Raw genomic sequence first — 17365 nt, 5'->3', positions numbered from 1 at the left:
GTGACGCTAAACGAAACGAACGATGATTGGTTGTTTGACATGTCGGTCAAACGTCCTCATGGGCGGGCCTTGGCCATTGAAAGCGGCCATCTATTCCAGGCCTTCTGCCATCAGTCTGAAGGTCTGGCTACGCGAGACTAACCAATAGCAGACCGGAGGAGCATTTTAAAAAGTCTGAAATCTACATTTTTGCAACTGTTTAGTGCCACTAGTAGCAAAGAAATAACACATAAACTAAATGTAATATCTTAAAATGTCACAGAGTGATATGTCACTTGTAATTAATTTTTAATACCATGCAAGCATAGAGTTGTCTGGCTCTTCGGGTTTCTTGTCTGTCTGTTGTTTGCTGACATCCAGCGATGCCAGATCCATACCCAGCAGCTCTGCGATTCGCTCACGTCCATAAATATCTCCATATTTATCCAGAACCTTGCCAAAGGAAACGAGAACAACACGGCTTCATAAACACACTCATTTTAAACCTACACACCAATGAACAAGAAGAATATCGGTTTACCTTTCGCTTAACAAATTTGTCCCAGTAGTTGTTGGGAAAGGAGCTAAAACAATGATAAAGAGTTTTCATTACAATTTTTCCAACGATTTGGCTAGGTCTGCTAATGAACACTTACTAGTCTATTAAGGAGACATAATTTAGGGACCACATATGTGCAAAACCAGTTTGACCACAAAACAGAATCTAGCTCAGAATATAGCTTTCATTTTAGTCAACCAGATATATCTTGTGAGAAACAACTCCATAATGAAAGTTTCTCCACACTTACGGTGTGTTTAGCACCAATCTGTCCCACTGGCCTTTGATGTCATCATCCTCCGGCTGTTCAGTGATGTAAAGACCATCGAACTCCAGCTTTCTTGCCAGCTCTTTCTCTCTCTTAAAGATGACCAGTGGAATCTAACAGACCATAACATCATGATAAGCACAAATAATTGATAGCACATATTCAGAATTAAATAAAAACAACCTGAATCAAGACTGATAATGACAAGTTCAAGTGCTAAAATGTAAATCTAGTGGTTCAAACCTTGAGGCAGTTGTATCCAATGATTGATAAGAAAGCGATGACAGTGTGCAAAATTGCCAGGCAGGACAAAGTGGGCTGCATATATCCGGTACTCTCTTCCAGGAAATAATACACAGGACCTCCCTCATCATCATCATCATCACCTCCATCCTCTCCAGCAGAGCCCTCAAAGTCCTCCCCAGAGCCTTCAAACAGCCCAGAGCCTTCAAACATACCTGAGCCATCAAATTCATCACTAATTCGAGGAGAATCAGATACCTGGAGAATTTTTAAAAATGGAGGCTTTAAAACAGTTTTAACAGGAACATTAGATTTTATTTTTATATCTACGTGCATTTGAAAGTAAAATTATTGTGAAGCATGCCATTTTGAATTAAACAAAAGCACATGTAAACAAGCCTAGAAATCCAAATAAAGCACAAATTAAAGCAGGAAAACAGTGTGAAAATCTAAAATAGGTTTTCCAACCTTGTAGAAGAGAAGAATGAAGTTCAGGGCAAAGGCGATGAACAAAGCAAGGAAACGAAGATTGTAGAAGTTACGGGACAAACAGTTCTGTAGATGGAAGTGGAGATTAACAGCAAATCGAAACCCATAAATAGTAACTAAACCTGGAACTAAAACTTAAAGATTCAAAATTTAGAAGAAAAACTTTTTTTCCCACCATGAATTTATTTCTTTGAACATCCAACTCATTCCAGAGCTCAAATCCTGCTCCCTTGACTGATTTCTTTTCCTTTTTGGCTTTAGTGGCTTTCTCAGGTTTTGGTTCTTCTGGTGTGGCCTCAGGCTTGACCTCTGCTTCCTTCTCAGCCTTCTCTCCATTCTCAGTGCTGTTACACATGGAAGATGGTCATTCAAATGGTAAATACGACTAGAAAAACAACAAAGAATCGAACAGAAACACTACAATGTCCCGTTTTCCCTTCATTTAGGAGTCACTCACTCTGCTTTCTCAGGCTCAGGAGGACGTTCTTCAATAGCAGGAGGTTGTTCAGGTCCTGCTTCTTCTGGTTGCTGCAGCATAAAAAACAAGGACCAACATGACACATACAATTGAAAGTCTTTGTATAGAAAATTGGTGAAGGAACATGGGGAATCCAGCTAAATAAACACCATACCATTTTCCTCTTCAGTAATGGAGTGCCCTCTGGAGTTGGCGGTTCCACGGGGGTCGTGTCACCCATATCTCCAAGTCCACCAGGTGTATCAATACCAGGAATCTTCCCACCATCTTTTTCTTGGATGTCCTCATCCTCCTCCTCTCCCCCTCCTACTTCCATTGAGTCTGTTATCCCTCCTGTATCCTGCTCTTCTCCGCCCCTTGGCTCTCCCGGTAGGTCTCCGTGCACCTCATCCTGCGTGGGATCCGGCATGCTGGCCAGCAACTCTGTCACGGTGATGTTCTTGGCCCCTTCAACTAAACCACCTCCAAAAAGTGTATGCCAGATGAGCAGGAAAAAGCCTTTACACACACTGTAAATGAAATAGAGGATGCCCATGAGGATTGTCCATAGGAAGGTAGCAAGCTTGACCACAATTTCCTTGATGGTCATCTTCCTGAGCCTACGGTACTGTCTGCGAATATTCCTAAAGGTAAACATGCCCAGGAAATTCATTATGCTTTGGATGAAATCGGAAAAGGCAGAGCTTGATTCTGGCTGGCCCTCCTCTCCACCTCCCTCTTCATCTCCACCACCTCCTCCTTCGGGTTCCTCCTCATCATCCTCTTCTTTCTCCTCCTCATCCTGCTCTGAAATCTGTGAAGCGATGTTCATCTCAAAGATGGTGTCCTCACAGAAGTTGACAAAAAGCTCCATCTTCTCTGATTCACCACCTTCGTTGACCACGTCAAATATGAACTGCCGCTTGGACTCTTTGACTTGAGGCATTTCCCATTGCTTACGATTCACCTCACTGATCTCAAAGTAGATCCTCTCGATCTTCCTGCTGGCGCCCATTATCTCGATACGCCCCAAGAATGGGCGGAAATAGTTCAGAACACTCTCAGCTTGTTCAAGGAAGTTCTTTAACCGGGTATCATGAGGAACATGTTCAGAGAGGTTGGTTAGCAGCACCGCTATGTTAAAACCAATGTCTTTTGCTGGCTCTTGGAAACGATTGGCAAACTCCTCGTAATGAATCATCTCATTCTCATCTGCCTCAGAGCAGGACAACAGGAATTGGATCTCTGCAGGTGTGTACTGCTTCTGGCTGTCCATGGCTTTCTGGAAATCCTTCTTGGATATCAAACCCCTGGGGTCTGTCACATAGTCACGGAATGCATCAGATGCAACAATGTCCTTCAGCTTGAGGAACATGTCGAAGAATTTAAGGATAATTTCTACATTGCTGGAGGACTCCACTAGCATGTCCACCATTTGGCGAGCAATGGTGCCATTTACAACATTACCTGACAAATACAGAGCCATACAGGCTAATCAGGTCTAGACTGAATGATGTGAAACCGATGAACATAAATTCAAGATTTTTTTCATACCCTCCAGCAGAGACAATAACATGACCACCATATCTTTCTGAAGGTCCAACAACTCTTTCAGAAGACCAATCTGACTGGAATCCTACAAGAAAACAGAATGACATACTGTATAATATATACTGTACCATAACATGTATAATCTAAATCAGCAGCTTTTATAAAAAATGATCAAATGTATATATAAAACTAAAAGAAAATATATTTATTATTTATTTATAAAAAGGGGAAAAAACACAACATCACTATTGTTGAGTGTATGGCTTGCTGTATAAGGGTATAGTCACAAAATAAATACATCACCATCTTTATAAGAAATTGGTTGAGGAAAATGTAAAAAACCTTTTTGTAAAAAATTAAAAAAAATCTACATTTAAATGTAGGTTAATGCATGCAGTAACAATAACAGGGGTTAATTACAAGAAAGAGAAACACTCCATACACACAAGAGATCATGAAAAAAAAATCAAACAGCACACCAAAAGCAGAACTGCAGATGAAGCAAAACACTTTTTAATACAGCAAATTCACATAAAGCTGAAAACACTTGGTTTTTCTGGGTAATGTTAACTGCCATCCATTTTCTCAGGCTGTTTGACCCACTTGTTTGTATACTTGGCAGATTTTATTTTTTTAGCAGAACTGTTACGAGAAATTGGCAACTGGGTTCAAACAACCTGGATTTGGGAATCTGGAATGGAATAAGTAGAAAACTCAAATACAATCACTACAATAGATAAATAGAGTGATACATACTCTTCCCTGCATACGGTGTATAAAAAACAGTTTAATTAATCAGTAAAACATTGAGAGTAAAAACAATATTACATTCCAACATCCTAGTCATTTAAGTTTGAAAAGGGAATGTAACATGCTCTTTAATTTAGCATGTAACCTAATAATTAAAAACATTTCTACTATACATAAGCAACTACTAGAGTTTAATTTCCATGCACTTTCTTTCAGCCACTAAAGTAATAAATAAGCTCTTTTAGTAGAAATTATACACATTTGCTGCTAGAGAAAGTGTGTGATCTAATGCATTCAGATAGAATAAACACAAGAAATGTGTAGATCAACAGAGGAATCAAGTTCGGATGGGTTACCTGAGCCAGTTTCATCATCATATGGGCAAACACGTGCAGGAAGCCCACCACAGCATCCCATAGACGACTGTGGGTCAAGGACTGCTGGTTTCCTGTGCAGGGACCCTGAGACAGGAGGACAACTTAAATACATGACAGCCATATGATAAATGTATGATTTTAGAGGAAATTACATTGTAAAATTCAAAGTACATTTTCCTAAGGAGAAAATTCTATCATTCAACTCTGCAAACATATAAGGGGTTGTGTAAAAGCTACATGTAGAGACCAAAACAAAATTAATGTAATAAAAAAAATGGAATATGAATGTCTGATCAAAGAAGTAATGTAATGTACCTGGATATACTCAGTAAGGCTGTTGAACACCTGTTTGGCCACAGTCATAGCTTTAGAGAAGTTCCTCTTGCCTGGTTCATCTATGATGTCTTTTCCTGAGTAATACCAGTAGAAGTCACTGATAGACTCCTGGAAAGAGAAAATAAACACCCACAATAAGTGTGCAGATATCATAATTTAAAGTAAAACTTAATCAGTTGCGAGTACATAACTATGTCTAAATTAGTCAGTTTTCAAGGTCAAAATGACATCACCTGTAGTCTAAGCAGGTAATCCACTGTACAGATAATGACATTGATGGTGGTGGTGCTGCCTGTCTGTGTTCTCAGGTAGTTCTGGAAGTCTAAAGTGAAGTAAACTCACAGATGGTTAAACATAAAATCTGTACAACAATTACATCCCTAAACTCCTGAAGCTTGGCTAGTCAAATTCTCTCTTTGTGTTTTACAGTAAAAACAACAGTATACAGGTTTCAAAATATATGATGGTGTTTAAATTCACGATTCATTTCAAGAAATTTCAGGGATAGTTCACTCAAATGTGGTTCCAAACCCGTAAGACCTTCGTTCATCTTCAGAACACAAATTAAGATGTTTGATGAAATCTGTAAACAAGGTGCAGTGCAGGCGTGTTCTACGTCAGGAGCTCCACACCGTGCGTTGTGTGGTACTATGCATAATGGTGGAATACGTGATTTGGAAGAGAAGAATTGTGAATAAAGTTACTTTTGTTTTCTTTGCACACAAAAAGTATTCTCACAGCTTTGTGAAATTGTGGAACCACTGATGTCATATGGACTATTTTACCGATGTCCTTACTACGTTTCTGGGTCTGGGAACATTTCAGTTGCACTGCTGTCTATGCAGGGCAAGAGTGCTCACGGATTTCATCAAAAATATCTTAATGTGTGTTTTGAAGATGAACTAAGGTCTTGCGCATTTGTAACGACATTAGGGTGAGTAATTAATGACAGAATTGTCATCTTGGGGTGAACTAACCCAAACTGCAATAAATCACAGTACATTTTTTCATGTTCACTGCATTTTACTGTACATGCAGATCCAGGACCCACCATTGTTGTGACCCTCACAGAGGAGCTGCAGAAAGCGGAAGAGATCACAAGTGAACTCATCGTCAGCCATGACCTTCTCACCTGTGCAAAGGAAGGAAATATGTGGCAACACATCACATATAGGTGAACATGCTGCGACACTGATCACAGGTTTAGTGTAGCAGCAATCTGATTAGAACTGAAAAGAAAAAGTAAGTGGAAGAGAGCGATTGTTTAAAGAGCTTAGAGGAAAACTACCTCAAATCTCTCATGTTATAATGTTAGTGAAAACTGCAATATTTTCGTCCCTTTCTGTAAAAGATAAGCAGGAAATTTAGTTATTTTTGTTTCATTCCACTGCCCAGTTCAGTTTTACGTATACTAACCAAATTGTCCCATCTAAATCCCAGAGAACACCAGTGAGCATAGGCTGCTCAATATATTTACTTATGTCAGTACAGCCTTGAAAAGCACCAGAAATGGAGGACAAACTAATATTTCCTAATAGTACTGCTCTTTTTAAAAGTTACAATAACAATGCACAAAAATGGTACAAAATGGCTAAATTTAATGATTCACTTCATTGTGAACTAGGGAGTAGAATGAGACAGCCTTTTGTGTAATCACTAGTTCTTTGACTTAGACTGAATTATAGCAGCACAAAATGAGACACATTACAAAATCACTTTATCCAAATAACACAACACATATACATGAACTATACACATACACAATAATGTGCATACAGTGGGGAAAACAATTATTTGATCCCCTGAGTATTTTGTACGTTTGCCCACTGACAAAGAAATGATCAGTCTATCATTTTAATGGTAGGTTTATTTGAACAGTGTGAGACGGAATAACAACAAAAAAAATCCAGAAAAACGTATTTCAAAAAAGTAATCGATTTGCATTTTAATGAGTCAAATAAGTATTTGATCCCTTCACAAAACATGACTTAGTACTTGGTGGCAAAACCCTTGTTGGCATTCACAGAGGTCAAATGTTTCTTGTAGTTGGCCACCAGGTTTGCACACATCTCAGGAGGGATATTGTCCCACTCCTCTTTGCAGATCCTCTCCAAGTCATTAAGGTTTCGAGGCTGATGTGTGGCAACCTTCAGCTCCCTCTACAGATTTTCTATGGGATTAAGGTCTGGAGACTGGCTAGGCCACTCTAGGATCTTAATGCTCTTCTTCTTGAGCCACTCCTTTGTTGCCTTGGCCGTGTGTTTTGGGTCATTGGTGTTAAGTTAAATAAAACACGACATTTATTCAGCTAACACTTTATTACATCCATTGCCGCCATCACATCAGCTCACAATCCTTCACAACTCCGCCCCTCTCCCTGCACGCGCTCACCTTTGAATCAGCGCATGCGCTAACCTTATTTTTAACCTGGAAGCACCTTCTTATAAGGGAACAGAGTAGGGAAGAAATAACATGTTAACAATTGGCATGCTGGAATACCCATCCACGTCCCATTTTCAATGCCCTGACTGGCTTCAATGCCCTGGCCCTGATGGTACATGGTCCCATCCATCGTCCCTTTGATGCGGTGCAGTTGTCCTGTCCCCTTAGCAGAAAAACACCCTCAAAGTATAATGTTCCCACCTCCATGTTTGACGCTGGGGATGGTGTTCTTGGGGTCATAAGCAGCATTCCTCCTCCTCCAAACACGGCAAGCTGAGTTGATGCCAAAGAGCTTGATTTTGGTCTCATCTGACCACAACACTTTCACAAAGTTCTCCTCTGAATCATTGGCATACTTCAGACGAGCCTGTACATGTGCTTTCTTTCCCTTTAAGAGAGTGCTCCTAATCTCAGTTCCTTACCTGTATAAAAGACACCTGGGAGCCAGAAATCTTGCTGATTGATAGGGGATCAAATACTTATTTCACTTATTAAAATGCAAATCAATTTATAACTTTTTTTGAAATGCGTTTTTCTGGATTTTTCTGTTGTTATCCTGTCTCTCACTGTTCATATAAACCTACCATTAAAATTATAGACTGATCATTTCTTTGTAAGTGGGCAAACGTACAAAATCAGCAGGGGATGAAATAAAAATAATTTTTTCCCCCACTGTATATGAACATATATAAGAACACTGATATATAATCACATATACTGTGGCTCAAACACAGAGGGGGATTAATTACAACATGAAACCCTAACGTAAACGATACTTTAGCATGCGGGACAGACCTACTGCAATCCTAAACCTCAGCTGTGTTTGGGCAGGTCAATAAACAATGCTAAATTTATGAAAATCACATTCATTCAAAGCCTTCAGCATGGAATGATCTGTTTGCAAATAACTTCCAGCTAATTTGTTGCATAGACAATTCACAATTTTAAACTGCACTGCTAAACCGCTATGCGCTAACATAACCTACAGTTTTTGATAATGGCTGATTACTGGATTAATTGTGACCTCAAGTCATTGTCTCAGCTAGGGTAAATATAGGAGGGCATATAGGGTAATATTAGGTGCAAAAATGGTGAAGCCAAGACAGAGTTAGATCATATATATGGTTTAATTCATAACCAATGGCAGGATTTGGTAAGTTATATGTATTTGTTAGGAACAAAACACATTCTCAATTTAAGCATTTTAGTGCCATCATGTGAATGTTAAGACCTTTTTCAATGTAAAAACTAAATTTACCAATACAAAAACCAACATTACGAATATATATATTTTTTGCCTGTTATACTAAATAACTAAAATGCAGCATATATTTATTATATAATTTAACTCCTTTTTTTATAGATTAGACACAAGGCAGGGTTCTAGAGTTACAGTAGATCTGTTTCAGCACTCAAGGGGAGAAAGAAAAACACTTCAGTCACATTCTGTGTTGGAGTGTATAACTGTACAGCGATTCAGATATACTGTACTACGATCTGCATTTGCAATGTGACTGAAAGTTGTTTTTACAAATCCTTGAGTGATAAGATTCATATATATACTTAAAATGTATATATATATTAAATTCCAAAACCCAAAATGCAAAATTTCAAACAAAAATGATTCCAAAGAGATAAAAGGACAGAGAGCAGTGACAGCAAGAGAGAAATGAAAAATAGAGGGACAGAGGCATTATTTACCCCGCTCTAGCTTCACGTCTGAGGCCCGTGAAAGGAAGGAAGAATGAAAAGAGATGGGGGACAAAAGTATAGTTATGGAAAAAGAGGGATGGTGAGTTGACGGCAAACAGACGACATGGAATGAAAAGGGAATTATTCATGGCCAATATCATAATCTGTTTATTGACATCATATTAGACTAGATTATTAAATTTGGAGATGGTAAAACTGTATGAGAATATGGTTACAATTAATTTATTCAATTGATGTATTTGTTTAACAAATGATGTGCATTTCCATGTTAGAATGACCAAACGTGTATGATTACAGATGGATGACTGAATAATTGGATGCTGTATCTCATTTTGGCTTTAAATTTGGAGCCAAACAACACATTCTACACGTTTATGGATTCAACAATCTCAATATGCTATAGTTACTCTATACTTGCAAAATTACATTTGATAGGACTCAACTAATCTTAGTTTCGACAATATTGTGGTATTATTCTTGATGAAAAAGATTCATTTATTTTACTTACTTGTTCCCTCCTCTGACACCATACCTAGACCCTCTGCTTTATTCTGCCTCTCAAAGGCGTTCAGGTCCAAAACACTGCAAAAGAGGCACAAACACTGATTTAATGAATCGTTTAACTAATATGAATTCGAGGTGACAACAGCTCCCAATCAGAATATACCTGCAGGTCTGCATTAGAGCCTGGACACTGAGGAAGAAACCCACATCTTTCTTGTCTTTCAGATAGTCCAGCATTTTCTGCAAGCAAATTACCAATGCTGTTACATCTCAGCATTAGTTTAGGGTCTAATTCACGCCCAAGTCATCCCTCCATGCAGATGACTCTTATCTAACCTGTTGGACCTCACTGTTCCCGCCATTCAGAATGGAAATACCAAGTTTTAGGGTGGAAGAGACCATGCAACCAGTCTCACCTGTACAAAAAGAAAATAATTTTAAAATAAATGGAGACCAAAGTGCTCAAGCTTAAAAAAAAAAGAAGACTTGAAAAGAGGTGAAAATGTACCCTTGCAGGCGCTAATCATCTGTAGGACCATCTCAGCGGCCCCTCTGTTGTGGAGACGTGACTGCTGGTAGAGGAGTCTTTGCTTTTCCATCTCTTTCTCCTATAGGGTTAAACATGGCAAAATTGAACAGTCTGAAAACCTTAACATTTCTCCTTTCTTACAATCTGTTCTTTCTGCTCAATCTCCCTGCCCCTCTAATTGAACTACAGACATCTAACAATAACACTAATATCATATTTCTTTATAAGCAATAACGTTCTTTTTTTCTATCTTGACCAGTTACTACTTGTCATTTATAATAGTCTTATCTTATGGGTGATGAAAAAAAAAGTAGATTTGCATCAAAGAAAAAACAAACAAACTTGGATTTTCAATCTAATTGGGTATTTCTAATTTTAGAAGCTGCTTTTTACTGATACTATGACATAGGGCAGCTTTGAGGATATGAAGTTATTGTCATGGCAACCCAAAACACTGTCTGAGGCTTTCATCAAGTCAACCACAAACACTGCTAACATTTACAACCTTCCTTTTCAGCAGTATCATCAATTCTTTTCAGCGACTTTCTCAAATGTTTGTCTAAATATCTTATACAACACAAAGTGAACATTCATTTATTTTAAGTTAAAATGTGATTATAACAGTGTTAAGGCAAGATCGGGTGATTGTGAGTGCTTGTGAATGATTTGGGCCCTGCTGATTATTATGTTTTAGTGCTGTCAAACGATTAATCGGGATTAATCGCATCCAAAAATAAAAGTTTGTTTACACAATGTGTGTACTGTGTATATTTATTATGTATATATAAATACACACACATGCATGTATATATTTAAGAGAAATATGTAACGTTTATATATTAAATATATTTTATATATGATATAAATATATTCAAAATATATGCTGTACGTGAGTGTATTTATATATACATAAATATACACAATACACACACATATATTATGTAAACAAAAACCTTTATTTTGGATGCTATTAATCGTTTGACAGCACTATTATTTTTACATTCTAAAATGATCTTTTCTCTCTTTCAATCATTTTCGTTTAGCATGCTTCCATCATCATTAGTTTTGGGACAGTCATTCTAATTTCTCACGTTTGTCTATAAGAGCAAACGTTGGACTACAGTAAACTCTCCTGATGGCTTTGCATCTTACAGAGAAACAATGAACCATGCAGGTGTTACTCATCTACAGCTCTGTCTCCTGGAACGTGAACTGTAAACTCAGGGAAGTGCCTTTGTAGAATAATCGTAACCCTTAACCCAGCATCATCAAACATCAGCTTATTTGGAAATAAACTGGAATTGTAATTATAGTTTTACTTCAGCAAATACAATTCCATAATGTTATCATTAGCAGATAATAAAAGCAAGCTTTTTTATTACAGACATATGTAAACAGTACTGCAAAGGGAAAAAGCTCACTTTGCCAAACATTCTATAAATCATAAAGCTTATACGTTTATAACTACTGCATGCATAATACAGTACACCCCCCTCCCAAACCTCCCATCCCACCCATGCCACCCCCCTCCCATGTAAGCCTGACCTAAGTAAGCACCCAAAAGTGTGGAATATATGGTGCATTTCTTCTTCCTATGTTTATACATGTATGCCCAGCCTGATTGAGTGTGTGTGTGTGTGTGTATGGCGTGCACAATCCACTTCGTTATAGGTGCATCTGTGTATTCCTCTGTCTGTGTGTGTGCAGACTAGGAGACTGCTCTGGCTTTAACTGTAGTCTGTGTGTCAGTATACTATGTCAGTAACATTGAGAAAACAGTGATGAGTCACTTTCACATGATTACTGTGAATGAGTTAAAGGAAATCAAGGTAAGAACAGAAAGCATACAGAAACAAGATGACAAATACATTATCATTTGTTACTGCTTAAAGTAAAATAGCATATATAAGTAAATGCACATTCATTTGACGCATCAATCTTAGAGCTCATAGCAAGAAAATTATTTTAAAAAAATGTCATTCAACAAATTATTAAAAAGAAACAATGAGGATATTTCTTCTTTTGGACATCAAAGCTGCAACAGGTGAATTTTCACACACTGAGGTCTCAAAATTACCTCATGAAATCATAATGTTATACTGTATAATTTCTGTTTTTATATTTTTATCTGTTAGACTTTAAAGTATTGTTATATGACTTAAAAACTTCATGGCCAATCAATGAAATTTGTTGATCAACTGTCATTTTTGTGACATATTAGAGAATTAGCACATGCTGCAGCTCAGCTTTAGGTAATCCAAACACATTATGGTACAACAAAAAGAATTTAAAAAAATCTCCTTAAGCCTAAACTACTAAACACATCAAATAATGCTGCTCTTTTGGTATAAAATATAAGTTGCTGTTTTTGACATTTCATTTATTGTATTTAAATGTATTCACTGTATTTTATACAATTAATTTGTGTTCAGTAGGTGGCTCAAAGTTTAATGTCAATTGTATGAAAACAAACATGTTAAAGATGATGCAGTGTAATGTAATAAAACATATTAGATGGAGTCAGATGGAGAGACAGAGAGCACAGCCTGGACAAAGAGACATAAAATGGGATGTGAGTGAATTGATGGATGATACAGTGGATGGTTTGGAGGTCAATCGGGTCTACCGCTTCTGTGTCTTCCCCGTCCCCAGCCCCCGGACTCCCCCTACCATCTCTGTCTGTCGCACCTCAAAGGACATCTCCTCCTCTCCCCCCTCTTCCTCCTCCTCTCCCCCCTCATCCTCTTCACCCATGTGGCAACTCTAAATTCACCAGAGATGGACACAAAGATTGTTACACAGATGAGATCCTGTGATGGAAACTTCTATGTATTTAAAAACAATTAAAATATCTAAAATCAAATATATAAATTTTATTATATAAATATTATTTAAATATATAAAATAAATTACTAAAAATAAATCGGTGAGTAATGTTAACCATAAGACAGAGAGGTCTCACCTTAGCCATGATATCAGCATATGCCATATATAAGTAATCTATGTCCAGTTTACTGTGACAGAGCAGAAGCAGGGAAAAAATAATCAAAGGAAATAAAATAAGTAAAAACATGTCTACATTTTAAAGCCCAATTGATCCTAAAGTTGCTTTCTTTGTTACCAATTCTAAAAACCATATCATTTTTAGATTATAAATACATATTTAGAAATATAATTTTTAGATCACAGTATGTAGTGGTCACATTTCTTTGTATAATGACTGTTAAACTATAATTGACTGTTGCATTACTGATGAACACTACATTATAGAGTACTTCTAAACCGATTCATTACATATCTGTAAATTGTTTAAAGGTGTGGAGAGGTCTCACCTCTTCTCGGTGAGGGCTGTGCGACTAAAGTGAAGGATGAGCTGATGAAGAGGGTCTGGCTTTGTCTCCTTTTCCTCTTCCTCCTCCTCTTCTTCCTCCATCGCTTTCTACGCCATTGAGAAAAATAAATCTGTTACTAAATTTGTCTACAAGGAAAAAGAAAACGAACAGGAAATGTATTCCACCCAATTTCTTTCACACTAAAATGCATCCATTTTTGTTCATGTGGGAACACATACAGACAGGTCATCAATCATTCTGTCCTCAAAGGAATATCCTTCGGTTTTGATCCAGTTTCGCTTGTACCCATCTAGGAACATGTTACATGCTCTATGCCTGAAAGAGAGACAATACGCATTTATATAACTTCTCTAATCCACCATTATCTCTTTAATTCATTCTATGAATCAGACCGACTAGTGCAGAAACATGTACTTATGTTGTATGACTGTGACCTGTCTTGTCTCACCTGGGCAGGTTGTAAAGTGGAGTCATTCTAAAACATGCCACCACCGCTCTACGTCGTTGCTTTGATAGCAGTTTATGCCAAACCATCTTTTTGGACTTGAAAGGGTGTTCAGTCTGTGAAAATAACAACTGTCTTAGGGCGTTTTTTAGATTTTAAACCACATATGGAAAGGATATTATGTTGTCTAGACTTCAAACAGCTGAAGCAATTTGAGTGGGATACTGAAGTACAGCAGCAGTGTGGGTGAGTGATCACCAAAATGGGAGTTTCAGACCTCGGAATTCAAACTCACCACTTCAATGTGGTAGAGAACTGCAGAGACCTCTTGAACCCGCTTCACAACTTTCTCTGGGGCATCTGCATCTTCTGCCTTTCCTGCCATTTCCTTATAAAGTTCCATCTGCCAGCGCATACATGGGTTGTCAACCTGAGGAGAGAGAGAGATAGCAGTCAGATTTCTGCAACAACACTTTTAAAAGACTTTAACATCAGACATGCACTTACCTTGCCCTGGAGATGCAGGTTATTTTGCAAGAACTCTCTGACCTCCTCATTTGTGTCTTTCTATGGGTCAAAAACACAACAGACATGCTTCAGTTTATCTGTTTAGTGACCAACATAAAGTTTTCATGTAAAACCTTATTAAAACATCCTAAAACAGACCAACAAATAGATAGGACCACACTACCAAAGAATAGCGTGTCTTGGCCAGGTTAATGAGCTCCTGGTCTGCAGGAGAGCACATGTTTAGTCCAATGGGAAGCATTTTCTTCAGGGCCGCCACAATGAGGGACGTTTGAACAGAGTATCGATCTCCCCGTCTCTTTTTCTTGGTACGCTCCACATCCGAGCCACCAGCCTGAGATGACAGTAACATTCAAAGCATGACAACTGACATAGACATCATGAAATTACTTTCAATGAGACCTTAGCATCTTGCGAGACGATTTTCATATTGAATGATGTGCTAACAAGAGTCTGTTGACCACAAAATGGACGTCCACCTCAAGAGTGTACTATCATTTTATTGAGCAAAATCCAAAGCTTCCTCTTCCCTCACCAGGACCTAGACAACTAAACAGACCAATCCATCCTTACTTGAAGGCATTATTTCAGTCATTAGATTTTATTTTTAAGTTAGGACTTCTTTAGAGAACAGTCCTTAGAAATGAGTCATTCTGATTAATAGGGTCATTAAGAGGGAAGGAGGGGTAAATGTTCAGGGTTGCTTTTTATCAAAATAGACAACAACAGTGGGGCTTAGTGGGGAAGACAAGTTGTAGTAGGTCTGAAGCTGAATTCTCAATACTAACTTAACAGAGAGGTGACAGCATCAAAAGGGGCAAAAATCATTCAATTCCAACATCATCTTAGCTCAGACACATAATAGAAGCAGGCAGTACAGGCTGGCTGGTGCTGTAACGTGTCAGTGCAGTTTAATGCACGCCGTGCACTGAAAAGGTCTGCAAGTACGTGCACAGTCATAACATGCTCAGCCTCAGTGGGTGGAGGAGGAACTGCAATCCCACACTCAGTAACAAACACATTCAGTGGAATTAATTATAAAACTAAGGGGAAACGATTGCTTTTGACTCATTTTGGGTTGCCAACCTTGAAGAAGCCCAAGAGACAAAGGTAATCATTTCAGTAATCTTGATCACACACATCCTGTTTGCTCCAGTTTTGCTTCTCCAAACCAACACTCGCCCAGTTTTAGAAACTGGGCCTCATTTAAGAAAAATGAGCAAAATACATTTTATGTAACTGATTTGAATGCAATAATTAAGTAAGAATGGTTTTAGACAAAAGTTGTTCTGCATATGCTTCATTAATGAGACCCATTGTGTGCGAGAGAGAATACACTGTAGTTGTTTGAATGTGAATTTGAGTATTGATCTTTCTCGTAAAGCCTGACATATGAAGTAATGGTCTGTTTTTTTTTTTTTTTAATGGAACAGTTTACTGAACCTTTAGACAAATATTTAAAAAAAAATGTGTTTGCATATGTGTTTTGTTGTTTATCATTTATTTATTATGTCAGGCTGTTTTGTCCTTTGTATCAAACACCTTGGTTGATTCGGCAGTCAGATAACGCCTCCCAAAGATTCATTTCTTCGCTTTACTGTTTAACATGAAATATATGGAGCGAATTTTGTGCCAATATTCATAAAAAAAAATCCAGTGATTTGCAAATACAAAACTCTATTTGAGAGAAAATGCAGAGGTATGGACAAATATATGTATTGTGTGCTATAACTGTGAGACATATTTGCCTTTTTATGAGGAAACTTGGCTTGATTTTCTCACAAATGCGTGCAGGCTGATTTTCTCACACATGCAATTGAGCAACTTTCTTTTCCAAAAACAGCAGATAGCGCTGCTAGTCTCCCGAGACCCGAAACACCTCTTTACCTTTTCAGACCAATATGAGTGGGTAACAATCACTTTGAGTTTGTTTGAAAGTCAAGTTTTTCTTTGCAAAGCAGATTGTGTTTAGTTGCAAAACACTGGATTTGTTTGATGAATATTGGCATCCATAGAAATAACATAAAACAAATGTGCCTCCGGATCAACTTAAATCGAGGAACAATAACAGCCACAACCACATGCTCTTCCCTGCTATTGCTGAAACCCTGGTTCACACTTGTGATGTCATCGTATAAGGACCCAACAACATTATATGCAGTACTTAACCTTGAACAGAAGGGCACTTCACTGCACCTTTTATTAGACTAAACGCAGAATGTTTATAGAACAGCACACAGTGCTTTTAAGGTTCTTACAGTATGATACAGCATACAGAGCTCAAACTAAAAGAGGAAAAAACACCACACTTTTATTCAGAGGCCCAGACTGAGCAAAAAATTAGATGGTCTTTATACTTATATGGAATGGTATTTATATGGCAAAGAGTCAGATGAAATTCTGATAGATTCCAGCTATCACTGGATAATCCTAATAATGTCTTAGTAAGATTATATTACAACCCGAATTCCAGAAATGTTGGGACATTTTTTAAATTTGAATGAAATGAAAACTAAAAGACTTCCAAAATCACATGAGCCAATATTTTTTTCACAATAGAACTTAGATAACATGTTTAAACTCAGAAATTTTACATTTTTATGCACAAAATGAGCTCATTTAAAATTTGATGCCTGCTACAGGTCTGGAGTACTGGAGTTTTGGTGTTGGAATTTGGTCCCATTCTTGCCTGATATATGTTTCCAGCTGCTGAAGAGTTTGTGGTCGTCTGATGTTTTTTTCATTTAATGATGCGTTAAATGATCTCTATAGGTGAAAGATCTGGACTGCAGGCAGGCCAGTTCAGCACCTGGACTCTTCTACTACGAAGCAATGCTGTTGT

General features: G+C 37.8%; 1 protein-coding gene across 1 annotated transcript in view; it reads right to left on the bottom strand.

Annotated features, from left to right (window-relative positions):
* Positions 1–17365, bottom strand: part of LOC306865866 (ryanodine receptor 1-like) — a gene marked incomplete at its 5' end in the record, with an annotated part of 54251 nt that overhangs the window by 2564 nt on the left and 34322 nt on the right. The window contains 25 exons of the mRNA XM_079410691.1: positions 296–432; positions 521–563; positions 789–919; positions 1050–1307; positions 1518–1604; positions 1714–1882; positions 1996–2066; positions 2171–3462; positions 3550–3631; positions 4653–4757; positions 4989–5117; positions 5243–5331; positions 6061–6141; positions 9673–9746; positions 9832–9908; positions 10005–10084; positions 10177–10276; positions 12868–12960; positions 13160–13211; positions 13530–13636; positions 13769–13865; positions 13999–14111; positions 14291–14425; positions 14503–14562; positions 14687–14857. Of these exons, the coding sequence (XP_079266817.1) occupies positions 296–432; positions 521–563; positions 789–919; positions 1050–1307; positions 1518–1604; positions 1714–1882; positions 1996–2066; positions 2171–3462; positions 3550–3631; positions 4653–4757; positions 4989–5117; positions 5243–5331; positions 6061–6141; positions 9673–9746; positions 9832–9908; positions 10005–10084; positions 10177–10276; positions 12868–12960; positions 13160–13211; positions 13530–13636; positions 13769–13865; positions 13999–14111; positions 14291–14425; positions 14503–14562; positions 14687–14857 (3833 nt within the window). The remainder of the gene's footprint in view (positions 1–295; positions 433–520; positions 564–788; positions 920–1049; positions 1308–1517; positions 1605–1713; positions 1883–1995; positions 2067–2170; positions 3463–3549; positions 3632–4652; positions 4758–4988; positions 5118–5242; positions 5332–6060; positions 6142–9672; positions 9747–9831; positions 9909–10004; positions 10085–10176; positions 10277–12867; positions 12961–13159; positions 13212–13529; positions 13637–13768; positions 13866–13998; positions 14112–14290; positions 14426–14502; positions 14563–14686; positions 14858–17365) is intronic.

The sequence above is a fragment of the Barbus barbus genome (assembly GCF_936440315.1).
Source record: "Barbus barbus genome assembly, chromosome: 47".
NCBI classification, from domain to species: Eukaryota; Metazoa; Chordata; class Actinopteri; order Cypriniformes; family Cyprinidae; genus Barbus; species Barbus barbus.
The sequence above is the reverse complement of the archived record's forward strand: the minus strand, read 5'-3'. Positions and strand labels throughout refer to the sequence as shown.